The 21347-nt window shown below is 47.6% G+C and overlaps 4 protein-coding genes across 6 annotated transcripts in view; 2 read left to right on the top strand and 2 right to left on the bottom strand.

Annotated features, from left to right (window-relative positions):
• Window positions 1-4663, bottom strand: part of LOC110283732 (putative uncharacterized protein ZNRD1-AS1) — a 7365-nt gene extending 2702 nt beyond the window's left edge. The window contains exon 1 of one of the 2 annotated variants that reach the window (XM_029471227.1): window positions 4147-4663. Coding sequence is in view for 1 of the 2 variants with exons in the window: in XM_021149186.2 (XP_021004845.1) it covers window positions 4532-4551 (20 nt within the window). In the remaining variant the exon portion in view is untranslated. The remainder of the gene's footprint in view (window positions 1-4146) is intronic. The other variant, XM_021149186.2, reaches the window with a different exon arrangement.
• On the top strand, window positions 4641-8951 carry Znrd1 (zinc ribbon domain containing 1). The gene is made up of 5 exons (XM_021149195.2): window positions 4641-4857; window positions 4939-5086; window positions 5307-5407; window positions 5573-5682; window positions 8748-8951. The coding sequence occupies exons 2-5, from the start codon at window positions 4951-4953 to the stop codon at window positions 8770-8772; spliced, it is 372 nt and encodes a 123-aa protein (XP_021004854.1). The 5' UTR covers window positions 4641-4857; window positions 4939-4950; the 3' UTR covers window positions 8773-8951.
• A 2744-nt stretch (window positions 8952-11695) lies between these two features.
• On the top strand, window positions 11696-15049 carry Ppp1r11 (protein phosphatase 1 regulatory inhibitor subunit 11). Of its 2 annotated transcripts, none has more exons than XM_021149193.1 (3): window positions 11696-12050; window positions 13454-13562; window positions 13859-15049. In XM_021149193.1, the coding sequence occupies exons 1-3, from the start codon at window positions 11982-11984 to the stop codon at window positions 14059-14061; spliced, it is 381 nt and encodes a 126-aa protein (XP_021004852.1). In that variant the 5' UTR covers window positions 11696-11981; the 3' UTR covers window positions 14062-15049. The 2 variants fall into 2 exon arrangements, with proteins under 2 accessions (XP_021004852.1, XP_021004853.1); XM_021149194.2 differs by lacking the exon at window positions 11696-12050 and adding an exon at window positions 12132-12470.
• Window positions 14993-20482, bottom strand: Rnf39 (ring finger protein 39). The gene is made up of 4 exons (XM_021149179.1): window positions 19940-20482; window positions 18183-18205; window positions 17874-17965; window positions 14993-16339 (listed from the first exon to the last, which is right to left on the bottom strand). Exons 1-4 carry the CDS (start codon window positions 20300-20302, stop codon window positions 15759-15761), a joined length of 1059 nt encoding a protein of 352 aa, XP_021004838.1. The 5' UTR covers window positions 20303-20482; the 3' UTR covers window positions 14993-15758.
• Between the last annotated feature and the right edge of the window lie 865 nt (window positions 20483-21347).

The following is a 21347-nucleotide window of genomic DNA, read 5'->3' as shown; positions in this document are numbered from 1 at the left end:
GGCTGTCCTGGAACTCACTCTGTAGACCAGGCTGGCCTCGAACTCAGAAATCCGCCTGCCTCTGCCTCCCGAGTGCTGGGATTAAAGGCGTGCACTATCACTCCCGGCATGAGACAACTTTTACAGTTAAGCCCCTTGGTCTCTATTAAATCCTCCTAGTACACCTCATCACAGTGATTCCCCCTTTCTCTGTGGAGTTTTCATTTTTACAACTCACTTAAAAATCCATCACTATTGGGGGCTGGAGAGATGGCTCAGTGCTTAAGGGCACTGGCTGATCTTCTGGAGGCCCTGAGTTCAATTCCCAGAATCCACATAGCAGCTTACAACTGTCTATAACTGTATTCCCAGGAGATCCAATGCCCTCTTATAGTGTGCAGACGTACATGAAGACAAAACACCCATATACATAAATCCTAAATCATATCATGGAAGAGAGAGCCCATGCCTGATGCTGCCTGGAAGCTGGATAGCCCAAAGGTCTAGGATAGAACCAAATACTATTGAAAAACAGAATTTAAAAGTCACTGGGTGGTGATCGTGCATGCCTTCAGTTACAGCACATTGGAGGCAGTGGCATCTCTGCAAGTTGAAGGCTAGCTCTGGCCTACAAAGTGAGTTCCAAAAACAGCCAATGCTACACAGAGAGACCTTCTCTCGAAAAACCAAAACCAAGATAAATAAGTCAATGAAATGATTCCTAGTGATACTCTGATATACTTTTAGACTGGAGCCTAGCATAGTCATCATCAGAGAGCATTCATCCAGCTACTGATGGGAGCAGATATGGAGACCCACAGCCAAATATTAAGTAGAGCTCAAGGAATCCTATGAAAGAGGAGGAGGGAGGATTGTATGACCCAGAGGGGTCAAGGACACCACAAGAAAATGGCCCACAGAATCAACTAACCAGGGCACATAACGGCTCACAAAGGCTGAACCAACAATCAGGGGTGCTGTATGGGTCTGATCTAGGCCCTCTGCAAATAAGTTATGGTTATATAGCTTGGTGTTATTGTCAGTCACCTAACAGTGTGTGTGTGTGTATTATTAAAGCTGGACTAGGCAACCCAGTAAGAGGAAAAGGGTCCCATTTCCTGATTTTGGGACCCTTTTCCTCTTACTGGGTTGCCTAGTCCAGCTTTAATAATATGAGAGGATGTTGCCTAGTCTTATTTTAACATGATATGCCATGTTTGGTTTATATTCCTGGGAGGCCTGCTTTTTTCTGAAGGGAGAGGGGAGGGACTGGGCGGAGAGGACGGAGAGGAAACAGCAGTTGTGATGTATCATATGAGACAAGAATAGATTTAAATTTTTTAGAAATCAATCACTATTAGGGTAGAGAGATGGTTCAGTGATTAAGAGCACTGGCTACTCCTTCAGAGTACCTACATTCAAGTCTCGTGACCAGACTTAGCATGGTAATCAGGTTGGCTGCTGGAGGGCTGAGGACACTATCTTTAAACTGGTACACATGACAGCTCATGGCCATCTGTAATCCAGTAACAGGGGATCAGATACCCCCTTCTGATCTCCATGGGCACAAGGCATGCATGCATGTCATGTACACATACACATTCAGACAAAACACTCAAAAGAAGTAATCCTAAAAATATTTGTAAAGATCGATTATTGATTACCTATATCTATAGTCACATTTTAATGTTGAAATTTAGAAGTGTGTGAATTATAATGTATATCTATCTACAAGTGATAAACTTCATAATATTAGAGAGGCTCTAATACCTAATATTTTGTCTGACTTCTTAGACATTCTTTTAAGATTTATTTCTATTTTTAATGTGTACGGCTGTTTTGTCTCTGTGTGTCTGTGTACCACATGCATGAAACCAGAAGAGGGCATCAGATTCTCTGGGACTGGAGTTACAATTGTTAGCTGTCATAGCTGGCTACAGCTGCCAGTTGGGAATTGAACCTGGGTTCCCTAGAAGAGGTTCAAGTGCTCTTAACTACTAGGCCATTTTTCAAGCCCTTCTTAGATACTTGCTTATTGTTTGAGATTGAAAAGATTACTATGGCCGGGCGTAGTGGCACACGCCTTTAATCCCAGCACTTGGGAGGCAGAGGCAGGTGGATTTCTGAGTTCGAGCCCAGCCTGGTCTACAGAGAGAGTTCCAGGACAGCCAGGGCTATACAGAGAAACCCTGTCTCGAAAACCAACCAACCAAACAAACAAAACCAACCAAACAAACATAAAATTACTAGGCTAGAGCTTGATGTGGAGGTCTCATACCTGTAAACACACTTAGGAGGCTAGATAGGAATACTGTGAGTTCTAGGTCAACCTGGGCTATAAGACCCTGCCTCCAAAAAAATAATAATGACCACCTCACTTGCATTTCTTCTTTATAAAATATATTTTTATGTATATGAGTGTTTTGCTTGCATGCATGCTTGTGCACCACATGCAGGCCACTGTGGAGGTATGAAGAGGGCATTCGATCTTCCAGAACCGGAGTTATAGATGGTTATGAGCACCCATGTGGCATGGATGCTGGAAAATGAACCAGGGTCCTGAGAGCAGCCAGAGCTCTTAACTACTGAGCCATTTCTATAGCCCTTGTTCATTTCTTGCACAAGGCATCTGTGGGAAGTCATTCTGGACTCCCTGGCCAGCGGCATCCATTATAGTACTATGATCCTAAGTCTCAAAATTCTAACCATTATCACACAGTAGCTAAGCATCTTTCCCACATAACTATCTCAGGATTAAATTCAGTAGTAAAGGGCTGAGCTATTAAGGCCCTGGGGTCCATCTCAGCAGGCATGCATGCACACACATGTGCACCCATACACACACAGACATACTTATTTTAGAAACAGAAGTTTGTTACATATTGAGGCTGGCTTGGACCTTGATCTGAAGCCCAAGATGGTTTCAAACTCACAACCCTCCTGACTCAGCTTCCCTAGTGCTAGGATAAAGGCATGTTCCATTATGCAGACATGCTGCATCTTTTTATTAAAGCATGTACCTGTGCCCCATGAAGTCTAGAGGTATATCCTGTAGACTTTATATCCCTGGCTCAACCACCGACTAGGGCATTTTCTCCATATTCTAACTATTATTCTGTATTAAAGAGAGAACACAGACTTCAACTATGCAGAGTCTGGTCTCAGCTTCCTAACCCTTGCACAGGATGCTAAATATGTCTTGAATAGACAAAGCTTTCGATGGGAAAGGAACATTATGCCTTATACTGCTTGTGCAGGAGAGGTAGCAGCCAAACCATGGTGGATGTCTGAAGAATGTCAAAATTTAAAGAGAAAGTGGGGCTAATTTTAAATTTCTACTTTGAAAGAAGACAGGTAAAATTTAGAGAGCACAACCATCATAGTCTTGGCGGTAGGGCTTTGCTAAACAAGCACAATGACACCAGTTTCAACCCTAAGTAAAAGGGCAGGGTCTGTCCTCTTCAGCATCTTTGGTTTTTTGAGACAGGGTTTCTCTGTATAGCCCCGGCTGTCCTGGAACTCACTTTGTAGACCAGGCTGTCCTCGAACTCAGAAAGCCCCCTGCCTCTGCCTCCCAAGTGCTGGGATTAAAGGTGCCACCACGCCTGGCCCTCTTCAGCATCTTGCTGAGGGTTTGTAACTACTTTTCCATGGCTTAATCTCACACTAACTGCACAGAAAGACAGACGGGGGTCTCTTCTATGAAAGAATACAGTTTATGTCCTTTAGAATGTGGTTATGTGACCAGACTTAGCATGGTAATCAGGTTGGCTGCTGGAGGGCTGAGGACACTATCTTCAAACTGGTACTTCTTTAGTACACGTTTTCCTTACGTTGTAGGCCTCAGGTGAATGAAACGACAATATTTTATTTTTACCCTATTGTTCACTTACTAGGTGGCAGGTATTTAAACACGAGTGAATCGGAGCTTCGGGGAGTGGAAGATGGTCTGCAAGCGAAAGCCAAGCCCAATCCCTAGTAAATCCAAAGAAGCACTTTTGATTAATAACTAACCTCACACATCTGGCAAGTGCCTAGGGAGATTAGAGCCCTAGTCTCACCAGTTGCACCACCTTCAAACTAAACTCCCTAAACTCTCTCTCAAATGCCTCATGTGTCTTCTGCCTTCACCCTCACCATTCCACACTCCTTATGAAGCTGACTCACTCAAGTGCTCAGAACTGCCCGAAGCCGTCGCGAGGAAGCTGGTGCAGCCAAGGGACAAACGGCCAGGAGGGCCCAAAAGAACGGTCAAGAATGCTTCTCGGTTTTGCTGTTGGCCACTGAGCAGCCGCAAAAGGACAAAACAAAAAAACCCAAACCAACAAAACCAAAACCAAACCAAACCAAAAAAACGGTCTCGGGAACCAGCAAGAGTTGCGGTTCTCTCAATCCAAGCGAATCAGTTGCTCTGGAAAAATCAGTCCAGTTTTAGGGGGGTGTTCCCCACTCCCTTCCCCTTGTTATGTGTAGGGTTCCCTACAAAAGCAATAATAATCCAGGACTAGTGCGGAGCGGGAAAGTAGCGTACGGCCTAACTCTGGCTACTCGCCTTAGCTTAGTCGACGTCATAGTGCCAGACTGCGTGCTACTGTAAATTCCCTTCCGCCAGAGGTTCGGTTTAAACTGCCTCCAGTATGTGCGCCATTGATTATGACGTCACGACCCAACGGCCACCAGGACGCGAAGACGCTCTAGCTCGCCGGGCGCACTCGTTGCCCGGCGCCTTGGGATCGGGCGCTCTAGCCCGCGTCTGGGATCGGGACTCTTATCAGTTTTTCGCCTACGTCGGACGAACGAGGTTCCCCAGCAGCTGAGGGTCCTACCTAGCACTCCAAACTCTTTGCTCTCAGAGGACCCAGTGGGAGGAGGACTCAGGTAAATTCCCTCTTGGGAAGCGATGGGGAACCTTCAAGGCCAGAATCCTGCGCCTTAATAATAAACATTCCTCTTTCCCAGCTCTCATCCGCCATGGAGCTGGCCCGCCCCCGCTCCAACTTTCAATCAGACTTGGATTTCTGCCCAGATTGTGGCTCAGTCCTGCCGCTGCCTGGAATTCAGGATACTGTCATATGCCCGCGCTGTGGCTTCTCCATCGATGTGCGAGGTGAGGAGCTGGTATGCTCAGCAAGGGTCCGGGTGGAAGGGTCCACGGTGGGGGTGACCTCAGTACTGGCTGGGCTTAGGGAGGTGAGACCTAGAACAGGAATCTGTCAGCGAGAGACATTGGGAAGAAACCGATGAGACTCGCCTGGGAGAGTGTTGCTGGGATTCGTTGCCTCTTTTGCTATTTCTACTGTTATTATTACTTTTTACTTCCTGTGCAGATTTTGAAGGGAAGGTTGTGAAGACCTCAGTAGTGTTCAACAAGCTGGGGGCTACCATACCTATGTCTGTGGAAGAAGGACCTGAATCCCAGGGACCGGTGGTAAGTTAATAAGGACCAGCTCCGACAGGGCAATGGAAAGGTGACTCTGGACATCTGGTTTTGCACTCCATTCCAGGAGAATGTCCAAGGAGTGTAATAGTCTGATTTCTGTACGGAAGCAGAGACATAAGACTAGGTCTCCATAACCCTTCTGTCTCTTCCTAGATTGACAGGCGCTGCCCTCGATGTGGTCACGAGGGAATGGCATATCACACCAGACAGATGCGCTCAGCTGATGAAGGACAGACTGTCTTCTATACCTGTATCAACTGCAAGTGAGAATATTTCCCCTCCCTCTCCCCAGTTCAGTGCTTGCAAAACAAAAAAATCAATGACAGATTTGTATTATTTCATTTGGTCCAGTCCATTATAGGGGGGTTTGTAGCCCTTTTTATTTTTATTATTTACTTGTTTTTTGTTTTTATATATTTATTTTTATTTTTGGTTTTTCGAGACAGGGTTTCTCTGTGTAGCTCTGGCTGTCCTGGAACTAATTCTGTAGACCAAACTGGCCTTGAACTCAGATATCCACCACTTGTCTCTGCCTCCCATGTACTGGGATTAAAGGCATGTACCACCACTGCCTAACTTACTTGGTGGTTTTTAAAGACAGCTCACTATATATCCAGGCTAGCTTTGAACTCTCAACCATACAGCCCAGGTTAACCTCCGATATGAAGCAGTTTCCAGGCCTCTGTTTCCTGAGTGCTGAGATTTAAACATGTGCCACTGAATTTGGCTTGTTAAAAAGATGTTTACTTTTTAAAAGTTATGTGTAGGAGTTTGTGTGTACCTATTTGAATGTGCAGGTGCCCACCAAGGCCAGAGACCATGGGTCCCTGGAGCTGGAGTTACTGGTAGCTCTGAGCCACTGGATGTTGGTGCTGAGAACTGAACTTGGATCCTCCGCAGAACGAGCTCTTAAGGGTTGAGCTATCTCAACAGCTCCCCTCGCACTCTTTTTACAGCCAGTGATCTAAACCTTTTAAGATGTGTGAGAAGAAAGCTGGGTGGGTGTAGTGGCATGTGCCTCAAAAGGAGGCTCATGCTTTTCAAGGCCAGCCTGGGCTACAGAGACTCACCAAAACAAAACTAGGAAAATGTAAAACACATGATGTAGGCATTGCTTTGCATAGTGGTACAACATGCTGAAGATTCCCACTAAGAAGGAATGACTTGACATTATCTTGCATGATTCAAAGAATGTGGTCTGAATAGTTTGGAGTACTCTTTGTCTTGGTTGCTCTGTAGTTCTATGTAATTGTGTGGTTTTCTGTATTTTCGCCTTTGCTTTTTGTTGTTTTCTTTCTTCTTGGGGTCCTGCCAGCTTTAATTCACGGCCCCAGGCATGTGAAAGAAGTTCTCTGCGCTCAGCCTGTAGGGCTAGCTCGCCTATATTTAGAATTGTCATTAAACTTGTTTTTTCTTCTTGATCTTCTTATCCTGCTTCCACCTCTCAGATTCGAGGATTACAGGCGTGTGCCACCATAGCTGTTCATGGTCCTGAGCTTTGGAAACTACATAAGCACTCTTACCAACTCAGCTACATAACCAGCCCCTTAGGTTTCCCAAGCTGAGATTTGACTTATCTTTTGTCAATCTGGAAATGTATCGGCTATTATCCCATTCCAATATTGCTTGTCCCCAATGTCCTCACATTTCTTTTTTTTTTTTTTTTTTTTTTTTTTTTTTTTAAAGATTTATTTATTTATTATATGTAAGTACGCTGTCAGATACTCCAGAAGAGGGCATTAGATTTCCTTATGGATAGTTGTGAGTCACCATGTGGTTGCTGGGATTTGAACTCGGGACCTTTCGGAAAAGCAGTCGGTGCTCTTAACCACTGAGCCATCTCGCCAGCCCTCTCCAGATATTTCTTACAGCTTATTAATTTTGTCTTCAATTTGTATGTGTTTATGGTGGTGAGAGTGTTGTATGTGTAGTATATTTGTGTTCATGTGGATGTATGCATGTATTTGTGCAAGTGTGCATATGGTGGACAGAGTTAGACATTGGGTAGCTTCATTAAATGTCTTCTCTCTCTCTCTCTCTCTCTCTCTCTCCCTCCCTCCCTCCCTCCCCTTCCTTCTCCTCTCTTCTTTCTGTTTTGAGACAGGGTTTACTATATTCTTGGATGGTCTGGAACTCTTTGTAGACCAGATTGGCTTCAAACTCCCAGATACTAACCTGCCTCTATCTCCAGAGTGCTGGAATTAATGATGTGTGCCATCACCTCCAGTTCTCCACATTATCTTATGAGGCAGTCTGGAGCTCAGTAGGGTGGCTACCCAATGCATTTTGGACATTCATTCTGCCATTGTCCTATTCTTCCCAGATCTAGTACAGTCCTTTCTGTACATGTGGACCACCACACCCAGCATTTTCTTTACTTTTAAATAGATCAGGAGTCCAGACTCAAGTTTTAACCCAGCTGAACCATCTCCTCTGCCTCTCCTTTACTACTTTTTTCAAACCTCATGATTCATCCAAACAGTTAGTTTGCTGGTCGTTTTAAATGTTTCAATCATTTCATTTAACACTTATTATTTCATGTATATGAGTGTTTTGTTTGCATGTATGTAAGTGTACTATTTGCATGTCTGATACCCAGAGAGGTTAGAAAAAGATGTCAGATTCCCAGGACTGGAGTTAAAGATGGTTGTGAACCACTGTTTGGTTGCTAGGGATCAAACCTAGATTCTCTGTAACAGCAACAAGTACTCTTATTTAACCAGTGAGCCAACTCTCCAGCTCCCATTATTCATTTAAAAGTGCTCCTTTTGAGCCGGGCGTGGTGGCGCACGCCTTTAATCCCAGCACTCGGGAGGCAGAGGCAGGCGGATTTCTGAGTTCGAGGCCAGCCTGGTCTACAAAGTGAGTTCCAGGACAGCCAAGGCTACACAGAGAAACCCTGTCTCGAAAAAACAAAAAACAAAAAGTGCTCCTTTTATTCTTTAAATGTATGTTAAGTATATTGAAAGTGTGTGTGTGTGTGTGTATTCTGATATCCACCGCTTCTGAGGATCTGATACTGCCAGTTTCTGCTGACCTTTTCATGGTACTGTTTTGCTTTGTAATTTTTGAGTGTGAACTCCAGGTTTCTTACAGTGTGGGTGAATGCAGCACTCCCAGCATGGATAGGGTTCTTTGAGAAAGATCTGTGCCACCATGTCCAGCTACAATTTTTTTTCTTTTCTTATGAGGTACAGTTTAGCCTTTTCTTTTTCTTGGCTAGTGATTTTCTGTCCTAGGGAATCTTTGCGTACTTCAAAGTAATAATTAGATATCAGTTATTAGATATTCTTTTTCGTTAAACATAACGAGTCTTCTTCCTCCATAGGTTTCAGGAAAAGGAAGATTCTTGACCCCTTTTTCTGGCAACCCAGCAACAATCCTTTCCTCCTCTTGGAAGTGAAGATACTGGCCTTTGATGCCTTCTTGGTCCCCTCCGGTTACCATGCTTTGTTCTCAGAATAAGATCGTCGACCCAGAATACTCCTCTCCCTTTTGAATTTACTAAAGTTATTTTTCTATGAAGCCTTGATGTTATGTGTGTTACTCTTAATCTTTTATTCTGGTCAGCCTGGTGATACATGCCCTGTAATCCCAGCACTTCACAGATAGATGAATTACATAAGGAATTCAGAGCCAGTGTGAGCTATCTAACGACATGACTAAAAACTAAAAAATAACAGTAATCGGTCTTATTCCAAAGGAAATTTAGGTGAAGTAGAGATATAGATATAAAAAAAGAAAAAAATATAATAAAATAATGGAGTCTGGAATGAGGTTCTTACGGGTCTAAGAGATTCCCCACGACCATAAACAAATTAATAAGAGGCTTTATTAAATACTCATGGCACCAAGATTGCAATTGAGAGCGTTCCCAAGAAGCAGCATCAAAGCTTATAAAGTTAGAAACCACCAGATTACATATATTCTGTCTACACATAGGCAGAGTCTAATTTTAGCATATGTCTTGCAGTTAGTTGTCTTAGCCATTGAGCAGAATAGGTAAATTTGATTACAAAAGCAGAAATAGTCTTATGGCCTATTATCTTGCTAGAACAGCAAAGTTTACAAGAGCTGTCAATTTAAGAATATTTTTTTCTGCAAGTATAATACAGTATCATTAGTGTCAGGGACTGGTGCTTGCCCATGGGATGGGTCTCAAGTTGGACAGGGTTATTGGTTGGCCACCCCTTAGCCTCTGCTCCATCCCCTGTGCCTGTCTTTCTTATAGACAGGATAAATATCGGGTTCAAAGTTTTGTGGGTGGATTGGTGTGTCTATTGATCCACTGAGGTCCTGCCTGAGTACAGGAGGGGGGCTCTTCAGATTCCATGTCCCTGATGTGTGAATCACGGCTAAGGTCACCTCCATTGATTCTTAGGTGCCTCCTCTATCCCAGGTCTCTGCCTCATCCTGGGAAGTTCTCCCCCAACCCCTCAACCCTGCTAGTTGCAGATTTCCATTCATGGCCATCTAGCCAACTCTCCTGTCCTTCCCCACACTGGATCCTGACTCCACCCCATTCCCCCACCTTCCCAGTTCCCTTCCTCCATCTGATTTATGACTATTCCCCCTTCGAAATGAGATTCAAGAGTCCTCACTTGGGCCATGGAGTGTACTGTGGTACCTGTATTTTGTGGATAATATCCACTTATAAGTGAGTACATACCATGCATGTTGTCCTCTGAGAGGCTCCACCCAGCTGCTGACTCGATACAGATACCCGTAGCTGCCGGGCGTGGTGGCACACGCCTTTAATCCCAGCACTTGGGAGGCAGAGGCAGGCGGATTTCTGAGTTCAAGGCCAGCCTGGTCTACAGAGTGAGTTCCAGGACAACCAGGGCTACACAGAGAAATCCTGTCTCAAAAAACAAAACAAACAATAATCAAACAACAATCAAACAATAGCCAAACAATGGAAGGAGCTTGGGGACTCTTATAGAAGAATAGGAGGAAGGATTTCAAGCCCCAAAGGGAATAAGAACATCATAGGAAGACCAAATGAGTCAACTAACCCTTAGGACTCTCAGAATCTGAACTACCAAGCAAAGAGCATACATGGGCTGGACCTAGTCCTCCCCCCACATATGTAGCAGATGTGCAACTTGGTTGTCATGCGGGTCCCAAACAACTGGATCAGGGACAATCCCAAAAGCTGTTGCTTGTACATGGGACAGGTTCTTCTAGCTGGGCTGCCTTCTCTAGCCTCAGTGGGAGAGGAAGCACCTAGCGTCGCTGAAATTTGAAGTGTCAGGGTGCGGGGATACCCAGGGGGATCCCACCAACTCAGAGGAGAAGGGGAAGGGGATGGGGGAAGAATTGTGGGGGGGAGTTCCTGGGAGAGGGGCAGTGAGCAGGATGTAAAGTGAATAAAAATAATAATAAAATAATTCTTTGTTGGGTGGTGGTGGTGACCTTTAATCCCAACACTGGAGGAGGCATAAGCAGGTAAATTTCTGAATTTGAGGCCAGTCTGGTCTACAGAGAGAGTTCCAAAAGGGCCAAGGCTACACAAAGAAACCCTATTTGGAAAGAAAAAAAAAAAAAAAACAAACAAACTTCAATGTCTGGTAAAAAAAAAAAAAAAAAAAAAAAGGTAGGTGGGCTGCCAGGATACAGTTTGTACAAGCTAGGAGCTTACAAATTAGAGCCCCCTGCCCCGGTTTGGACTCTCGAGCATAGTAAGCCTAAATGTAAACCATTACAAGGACAATACAAAAAAAGATGTACTTATATGTATTATACATATATCTTATCTAAATCTAGTTTGTCATTGTAAGGAAACAAAAACTGGTATTTTGGGATGGATAGTGGAGAGATTTAACAAAATTTAACCAGATGAATTTGAATGTTATTCTGCCCCCTGCATCTAACCTTTGCATTCCTCAAACTGGGAGCTAAATGGTAATCTAGGTGTTTCACGCTTTAATCTTAGGGCCTACTACAGTCAAAAAATTTCAGGTTTAGTGTACCTTCACTGCGATATCAACAAACAGGGAGATGGCTAGAACCCACTGTATTTCCTGCTCCTGGAAAACCGTTCCTTGACAGAATGATAAAAAGGAATTTGGAGATAGCTCCCTGTCCCATCTATTTTTTTTTTTTTTTTTCACCTAAGTTTAAGGATACAGCAGATAGGGTAAGGATTCTAGGCACACAGACCTCATCCTTTCAGCAGGGCGGCCCCGAGTTGACCAGCCAATGAATTTAAGCCCTGCCTAGCCCCACCCTCACAATGACATCACTTCTGCCAACCTGGCGTCTGCGCACTATTGCATTACGGCGGAACTATTCTGGCGACGCCTACTTTGACCCAGGCGGTGGTGGGGAAGGGAAACTGTGTTCTGCAGCATGCGTCACACCCGGAAGTGAAAGGCCGGAAGTGGGGTTGGACAGGTTTTCCCCAGGGGTGGGGAAGCAGAGGCCCTGGAGGAGTAGGGGAGATTGAGAAGCCAGAGCATCCTGGCCTCTATTCCGAGTCGTGTACCGGTTCTCTTAGATCTCTAAGGCGCAGAAAAAGGAAAGGGTGTCTCATCCCGCTTCCTCGCTTTTCGCTTTAGCCATGGCGGAGGCAGGGGCCGGGATGAGTGAGACCGTCACTGAGACAACGGTTACCGTGACAACCGAGCCCGTGAGAAAGGCGGGCAGGGGGGCTATTTAGGGGTCTGGGAGGCACTGGGAGGGGGACGGGGGTTTGGAAAGTTGGTGGGTTTGGGATCTGGGACATCATGTGGGGTTTACTCTTATTGGGAAAATCGCAAGGAACTAAATAGAGATGCTTGGAGCCGCTCAAATGGTTCAAGTGACTGGTCAAGGATTGTTACAATTAGAGTATAGGTGTTACGGCTTGGGGTGGTGGTCTATGTACGTAATAAACGGAAACTGGGCTAAGGAGCCAGAAAGGTACTGGGAGGAAGTGAAACGCCATTTGAGAAGGCATGGTTTTGGAGGCAAACGTACAGAACGAGTACTTACCAATAGTGCTTACCAATAGATAGTCATGGAATGGGTGCGTGTTAAAGCGGAGGGAATGAGGAAACAAGAGAATAAGGTGAAGTATGTTTTGACAGATCAGGGAGGAGAGAAGCAAATGAGCAAACAACTTTTGCAAAAACAAATTGCTTTCAAAGGGCGAAAGATGCGTTGGGTTTGACAATGTCTGGGCTGAAGGAGATTAGTAGTTTAGTAGTTACTACCAGAGATGCCAGAATGTTAAAGAATAAGTGGATAGGATTAGGGAGCCCTGGGCTTGAAGATGAGAGAAGAAAGAATGAAGGCTTTCTTTGTAGGAGGAGGGTTTTGGATATTTGTTTTATTTTGATGTGTGTGTGTGTGGGCCGGAAGTTAACCTCAGATGTCTGAGACATGGTCTATATTTATTTATTTATTTATTTACATATGATACAGAGTCATTGTGCCTGGAGCTGGCCAAATAGGCTAGTCTGGCTAGCAAGAGATCGGCCTTTTTGCACCACCACCACCACATTTGACTTTTTGTTGTTGTTTTTGTTCCCGTGGATACAAGGGATCAAACTCAGGTCTTCATGCTTGCACAAAAAGAGTTTTACCAACAGAGATGTCTCCCCATCCCTGCTTTATTTTATTTTATTCTGAGAAAATAGCTCTACCATGTTGTAGAGGCCATTTCAGTCTCCCAAGTGCTGAGATTACACACCTCAGTCTCTTTAGAACATGAATAAGAGGTGTGGAGAAGAAAGTGATGTCAAAGGCCAGTCACAGGAAAGGGAGAAAATAACATTCATATATTAATGCCACCAAGGGTGATAGCGATGGTTGTACCTTACTTTGCCGATTTGCTGGCACCTTCCCTAGTTTAAGAATTGCCTTCTTTGCATACTATTGGTTATCAAGAACAGGGATTCATACTCCCCACAAACAGGCTGTCTTGCCTCTCCAGGGGCATGGAGTGTGTTACTGACTGAGCCAGGGAAGAGAAAAAAGAGGTTCCATAGGAAACAGGAAAAGTCAAGAGGAAGTGAGTCAGATGGGCCCACACCTCTTTTAACTTTTCAGGAGAATCGGAGCCTAACCATTAAACTTCGGAAACGCAAGCCAGAGAAGAAGGTGGAGTGGTCGAGTGACACTGTGGACAATGAGCATATGGGGCGCCGCTCGTCGAAATGTGAGTGTGGGTGGCCCAGTGTCCCGAGTTCTTGGTTGGAAAGAAAACTGGGTGGGGATAAAACTATGCAGTACCAACTGCCTGGAGTTAGGGGTGGGGGCAGGGGCAGGGGCAAGCCATGGCAGAAGGGAGTCAGGTTTTTCTGACTCTCTCTTGAGTTCCTGGGGGAAGAGGCTAAGGCGGCTGGATTCCAGAAAAGTAGGGAGAGGTTTTCACACAGATCTGGTGGAAATGAAACTGACTGAACACTGCTCTTCATCCTTCTTAACTGGCTTTCTCTCTCTCTCTCCATTCAGGCTGCTGTATTTATGAGAAGCCTCGGGCCTTTGGTGAGAGCTCCACCGAGAGTGATGAGGATGAAGAGGAAGGCTGTGGTCATACGCACTGTGTACGGGGTCACCGCAAAGGACGGCGTCCTACAACCCCAGGACCCACCCCAACCACTCCTCCACAGCCTCCTGATCCCTCTCAGCCCCCTCCAGGACCTATGCAGCACTAAATCCCTCTCACCATTCATGTGTCTGCCTGGCCCCAAATGTATCCATCTGACATGGGGACTCCACCCATGGCCTCCCTTCTCCTGCCCCCTTCTTCCGTCTCCTGAGTGATAGAGAAGAGGAAGAGGAGGGTGGATACAGATCCTGGAATTCTGACTTGCTGCTGTTCCAGAACCCAGGCTTCTGGGTTCTCCCAGCCCCTCCTTCCCTACAGTTTGCTCCCATGCCTGGGATCCAGGCATCTTGGTCCCAGTCTATCCCTTTTGTTCTCACTGCCAAACTACCTGTCCTGGGATCCAGTATCTTGGCCACCTGCACCCTCAGCTTGAGTCCCAAGCACTTCAACTGGGTTTTCAACGGTCCCAGCTTTCACTGCCAGGGCTCCAATCAGATTCCAGGCAATCTTGCACCCCAGTTCTGCATATTAATCCTGGCTTATGGTTCTTCTACTGACGCAGTTTTCCTAAATCTTAGTTCTTGCCTGTGGGATGTAAGGTTGTGTGGAGACTATAGGGTTCCCTGGCCCTTCTGCTCCTCTTACCCCTTATGGCTCTCCAAAGGAGTTAGGAGAGGTCTTTGTCATTCACACCTAATGGAAAGTGGAACCAAAAAATAGCCATGTCCTGAATATAACATTTCTGACAAAGCTGGCTGAGACCACTGACTTAGAGCCAATGATTTTCTCAGCCTTTAATCTTTGAGCTTCAGCATTGGTGTCCTAGGGGTCTGGGTCCCTAAAAGGAAAGAGGGAGAAAGCAAAGAGATGAGGGGACAGGCCCCTGCAGTACGCTCCTACCCTTTCCTGCCTAGGCTTTGGTGTCTGCCAACCCAGGTGTCTTGCTCTCTCAGCCCTCCCCGGCTGGTGCTAGGATCTGGGTACTGCCCTCCAGGCCTCTAGCTGTGCACAGTACAGAAATCAGCAAAACCCATGACACCACTTAGATCTCATTTATTGCCACAGATGCACAAAATAAATAACCCAACATTGCACAACGTGTTAAATACAGGCCCATTTATACACAAGGGAAGGATGGGAGACTATACAGAATGTTTGGGATGCCTGAGCTGCTCCCGGGTTGAGAAGGGAGGTAGCACCATTAGTTCTTTTATGTGCAAGATGAAGTTCCAAGAGGGTGTTCAATGGGAAAAGGCCACGAGCATAGGAAACAGTCATAAATGAAAGGTTGAGTATAGACTGGCTTGCATACATATCCTAGAATTTATGTTTTAGGCTTCAGGTTTGAGCTGCGCAGCTTAGGTTATTTATGAGTTAAATGTCTTAGGAAGACTTTTTCCTGAGAATTCTCAGAGTGGACATGAGCAGGAAGCTGCAGACTTCCTGCTGTGCATCATGCCCTGAGCCTTTTGGGATTGGAGGTAAATTAGGACTGTTTCCCAACACTGGTGGTACAAGCAGAGCCTCTTTCTCTAGCCTGGCCTAGAATGGTACGGAAAAGGGACTCAAGAAAAAGGTCTTCGGTCGTGGAGACTCAGGACTAGACTGGCTTAAAGGCACGAATGTACAAGCCAGTTGAGGTTTTGATTTGGGAGAATGTGAGTGGGCAAAGGGTGCTTATTAATACTCCTGATAGGTGCACAGACAAGGTCACTGAAATAGGTGAGGATTTGTGCAAGGGACAGAAGTAGCCTCGAGGCCATCTGGACTACTAGGGTAGGGTAGGAGCTAGAGACCTGAGGCTCAGGCTTCTCCCGGCAAGATACGCAGCGGGGTACGCGGGTCACAAGTGCAGAGCAGCGGGAAGACACGCTCCCCGAGCGGGCCCGGCGCCTGGAAGGCGAAGAGCAAGTCCAATGAGCGGCCGTCATAGAAGGCCACACGACCCCGCTCCCAGTCCAAGTCCACGCGAATGCGCTGCGGCGGGGGCCTGGCACCACCTAGCAGAGTGGGCTCTGGAGCCGTGAGCGCCCACAAGCGGCCGCCGCGGCCCTCCACGGCCCATATAGCCTCCGATGGGCACAGCTTGATGAGGCCCTTGCGCGTCACGGACTCCCCGGCAGCGCCCACGGCGTAGCAGCTTTCTCCCGCGTTCTCATCCTGAGCTGTAGAGTCTCTGAAGGACGCGCCTTCCGCGGTCTCCACCTCCCAGCAGTGGCGGCCTGACGCGAAGCCCTGCGCACCCAGCACGGCCGGGAGCTGATCGAAGCGCGCCGGGCTGTCCAGCGGCGCAGGCGTTCCGGGTGGAGCCAGACTCACGCCGCGGTAGTCCGAGGAGATGAGCAGATCACGGTGTGCAGTGCGAGGGTCGAGCGTCAGGTCAGCTGCAGAAGAGGGGACAGGGGGGACAACACATGATAAGCTTTTTTAAGTCTAGAGAGAGAAGGGTGGAGAAGAGCAGACGTGCTTGAGTCCTCTCGCAGCTCAAAGGGCGACCAGGATCGGAAGACACTAAGCCACTTTGTGCTCTGATCCACCACTTTTGTGGAACTGGACTTGGACAAAGACTATGCTGGTCAAAGAACCCAGCATGGAGACCCGAGGGGAGGCTGGTTTGTGGTGTTGGTGGAAGAGTGGCGGATGGGACTTATAGGGAGAATGATGACTAATACTTGAATCTGCAAGTGTGGTGGCTTTAATCCCAGCACTTGGGAAGCAAAGAGGGCAAAACTCTGTGAGTTCGAGGCCAGCTTGTATAGCAAGTTCCAGGCCCGTTAGGACTACATAGTAAGACCCTGTGTCAACAACAACACAAAGCAAAAACCTTGAATCTGGGTTGGGTATGGGAGCCAGGTCAGGTAGACTACTGAGAGAGACTGATACCTGAGAGAGACTGATACCAGATAGGAACTAGAGTGATTTAAAGGAAGGGCAAAGGGAGGAATCCAAGGTATCCAGTAAAACCAGCCCATTAACCTTCAAGGCCAGGCCCATTTCTATAGGAGGTGTGGTCAGAGGAGATACAGAAATTGCCTAAGGGACCAGAAAGTCACTGGCCTTGTAGGTATGGGATGCTTTCAGGAAATACTTCTGGATTAGGAGTTAGGAGGAATTTGTATTAAGTGAGATGGAGGGGTGACTAAGGAATGGAACATCTGGAGAGCTACCTTGGGAATGAGCACAGAAGGGATAGAGGAGATGCTGGAGTCTTGACCCCTTTCCAAGAATGGGAGGAGGTGGAAGCAGGGATTCCTGAGAGTGATCTTGTACTGTCTGGAGGTACATAAAAAACGTGAGGGAACGTGGCTGAGATCTGAGGAATTAAGGATATTGCTCTGGGTTACATTGTGCCTTCTGTCCAGGTGTGGAGATACATATGCACAGCCTCAGCACATTAGAGGCAAAGACAGGGACTAGAGGTCCATGCCAGCCTGGGATACTTAGAGACTCTTTAAAAGGGATAGGGTGTCAATTTTGTTCCCCAATTTTCTGAATTTACTTTATGCATGTGTGTGTTTGAGGGGAGGATTTTCACAAAGGTAATCAGGTTAAAAACTGAGATTATTACAGTGGGCCCTAATGCAGTATGATTTCTATCTTAAAAGAGAGTGGAGACACTTGCACACAGAGACAGGTACCTAGAAGGAAGCCCAGGTGAGACCATCTGTGGACCAAGGAAGGACTGAGGAGGCTTCCAGAAGCCAGAAGAGAGCATGGAACAGATTTCTCCTTAGCCCTCAGACTTCTATCTCTAGACTTTGAAGTGCGGATGGTGGTTGTTCAAGCCACCTATTTGTGACACTTCATTATTTCAGCTGTAGGAAGTCAAAACTGATACCAAAGTGCACTTGAGCATTTTCTAGAGCTAAGAGGGAGCAAACAGAGCATAGGTTATGATCCACTCCCTCCCCTCCTCACCTGTCAGCCTGTGAAGCATGTTTTTGACTACGGGGTAATCTTCAGGGAGATCCTCCACTGAGTTAGATGGCTTGGGTGCTGGGACATCGAATCTGGAGAGATGAAGGAAGGGTCAGGAAGTTCTTGGCATCCCTGCCTTTCTGATGCTGCTTCTGATGATCCTAACCCACTCACTTTTCACAGAAACAGGTGAGGCTACACCCCAGAAAGCCTGTTGCTAAGTGGAGGTAAAGATAGGAGTCTGGAGAGAAGGCCATGGCTATGGCTGTAGGTAGTGGAAAGGAAAAAACAAACAAAAATGGAACTCACCGTCTCCATGTCTTCCTCATATCCTGGTCGGGGCAGAAGAAAACATAGGTGTGAGTTCATACTGAGGGACATCCTCCCCTCGGCCTCAGGTGAACTCTGACTGCTTGATACCTTCCCACCTTTAAAACCATCTCCCCCGTCCCCGCCCCTCCCCCAACACCCTGCCTGCTCTGCTCCATTTTTCTCTTCAGTTCTCCCTTCTTCTTTCATGTCCTTTACTTCTGCCTACTCCAAAATCACTTTCTCCCCAGGCTCCTAGCTTCATCCAGACTGTTATATGCCTTCTCCATCCTTCCACAGCCTCAACATAACTACTTCTTACCTCTTGTTTAATCTTCCCAGGCCCACACTCTCTTTTAGTAGGCTCTCCTCCTTTAGTTACCAGCGTGTCTTCCAGATGTATGTCCACCCCGTCACCACAAAAGGGACGCACACCCATATTCCTTGAGCTAAGAGTTGTTATATAAAAGCGTAACAATAAAGCTGCTCTCCTTTTTGTCTTAAAAGCGCAGTGGCGTTTATTGGGCTCTTTGTTTTATTATGTCTCTGTACCCTCAGGCCCCTGATCTCCGAAGTGTCCTAAGAGACCCTACAGATTTTGTAGGGAGCCATGGCAGCCGGAAGAGGGCGCTGGATTCTCTCCCCCTCCAAACACCGGGCTTCCTCCATCGCTCTTTTCTGATTCCAGAGAGGATGGCCAGGAAGGCCAGTGTGGCAGGAAGAAGAGAGGATGGCAATTACACCTAGACTAATTAGGTCTGTAAAGCCTTCAAAGGGCGGAAGCCAGACCCAGGGCGGGAGGGCTGCTAAGGGGGGAAAAAGCCAGATGGATAGTCTTGAGGTACTGTAAAGGAATAGGAGTGGTTGGTGTCTAAGGGGCTCAGGGAGGGCCTAGTGGAAAACTTTATGGCTGCAACGTGGAGACTAGTAAGAGGCCTGCCAGCTGTTCACCCGGACCTAGCTTCCACCTGTTTCCGCCCGTGCCTGGGGATCTGGGAGGAGCTGAGAACAATAACAACCCACAGTTCGGCTATGGCTTGTTAGGGGAACCCCTGCCTCACTTGAGGCACATTGATTTCATACACACACACACACACACACACACACACACACACACACACACACACATACACACACTCGCATGAGAGTCCTAATTTCCCATCCCTCCATTTCTGCTTTTTCTGCACCCAGTGTCAACCTTGGCTCCAGTGATTCTCTGTTCATTGGGTCCTATCACCACCCTCCCTGGGCTGCTCCTTTCCCTAATCCGGGTGTCCGCACCCCACTCCCCTTTCTGGCTCCCACCCCGGCTCTCCAGGAGGCTTCTGAGATCTCTAGGGGGCTCAGCGTTCTTACTGCCACTAGCCTGTTTCTTTCTGCCTCTACAACCTCTTCCCTCCAGCCTCCTCCTCCCCTGACCGAGTGTCAATTTCTTCCAGCCTGTCCTACCTCCCTTTCTCAAACTACTCACTCAAGACTTGGCCAGTCTTTCTCCCTCCCTCCCCCCTTCCTTCCTTTCTTAAAATTCTTATTTAAAATTCCTTTATCTTTTCTATGTAGCCATTTCTGTACTGGAACTCGCTATGTCTATCAAACTGAACTTGAGCAATCCTCCTGCCTCCGCTTTCCTGGTGCCAAGCTGTCTGCCACCTATATTTCCATTAGGGCTTCAGAGCGAAAAGTATGGCTCCCACCTTTGCTAGGGCACCCACAAACCTCCTCTTCACCAACAACCAGAACCGGAGAAGGCGCCTTACCTCTCCGTGGGGATCCAGGCAACCCATGGTGGGGATGCGGCCACCGCGTCGTCTCCCGGCCCGGGCTCCGGGCTCCGCCAGTTTCTCACGCAGCCCGCGGCTGATGCGCACCTCCACTGCCAGTCGCACGTTGGACCTCAGGCTGCGTCTGGGGCATGGCTGCCCACAGCACGGGCAGGAAGGGGGCGCCGCCTCCGAGTCGGACGCCGCCGGGGACCCCCAGCAGCGCGCCAAGCACGCACGGCAGAAGCTGTGTTCGCACGCCAGCAGGACTGGGTCCTCGAAGGGGCCCCCGCACAGCGGACACGTCGCCAGCTGCTCCAGACGCTCCACCAACCCCGGGCCCAGCTCGGGAGCCTCCATGGAAAGCAGGGGTCCCGACGCACCCTAGTCCTCAGCCGCCCCCGAGCTCGCAAGTGGCGGACCACGCCCGCTGCGTGCTGACTTGACGCCCCTCGCTGCGCCTCCCTCATTCACTTCGCACCTCCTATCTACCCCTCTCCCGGGCTGCCTCGGTTACCCAGATCGGACTCAGAGCGTCTCCTCACCACGTCAGGTTTTATAGGGAGGGAGGAGGCCCGGTGCAGGAGGTAAACAGCAGACCTTGCGTAATGCCTCATCTGGTTCTCCAGCTTCCCTAGTAGGGTTTGGGGCAGCAGGGTGTGAAGACTGAGACACCTAGGTTCTAGAACCTTGGAGGTGAGCACCAGGGCATGCGCTGTGGGCAAGGTAGCACTATTGGGTTTGGTAGCCCCCGTGAGTCCCTGAAGAGCGTGAATCTCCCCCCTTGGCCTGTGGTGTGCTTTTGGTGGGCAGGATGCCCAGGCTCGCTCTTGGCATGCATGCTCACATTGCCAGGGTATGAGTCATCCCAGGTGGCTGGCACACCTACATCTGGGGGTTGGGGGCCCGGAAGCTTGGGTCCTGGACTGTGTGGCTTTGGCAGGCCTCTGAGTGTTGGCGTGTGGTTGTCACTCCTGGCGCCTCTCTGCCTTCCATCTTCCTGCCTTGCCTATTAAGGTCTGGGGACACGCAGGCTTCTGGAGAAGAGCTGGAAGCAGGCGCCTACACACTCTTGCCTCTCAACTTCAGGCTCTATCCCCATTCTCTCTCTCTCTCTCTCTCTCTCTCTCTCTCTCTCTCTCTCTCTCTCTCTCTCTCTCTCTCTCTCTCTCTCTCTCTCTCTCTCTCTCTCTCTCTCGTTTCCATTTTCTCTGTGCTTTTCCTTTGTGTTTTTAGTTTCAACTTTCTTGTTCACCTTTACTTTGTACCTGACAATTACTCATTTCAACTGATCTCAGAGGCCCAGAGACCCGGATCATCAAGGGAATCAACTTACCTATTTGTTTATTTTAAATTTAAGTGGCAGATCCTGGGAGCTCCCTTATGCCTTCATTTCTGATCTTTC

This window comes from Mus caroli, chromosome 17 (genome assembly GCF_900094665.2).
Source record: "Mus caroli chromosome 17, CAROLI_EIJ_v1.1, whole genome shotgun sequence".
NCBI lineage: Eukaryota > Metazoa > Chordata > Mammalia > Rodentia > Muridae > Mus > Mus caroli.
This window is presented reverse-complemented; position numbering and strand designations above follow the sequence as displayed.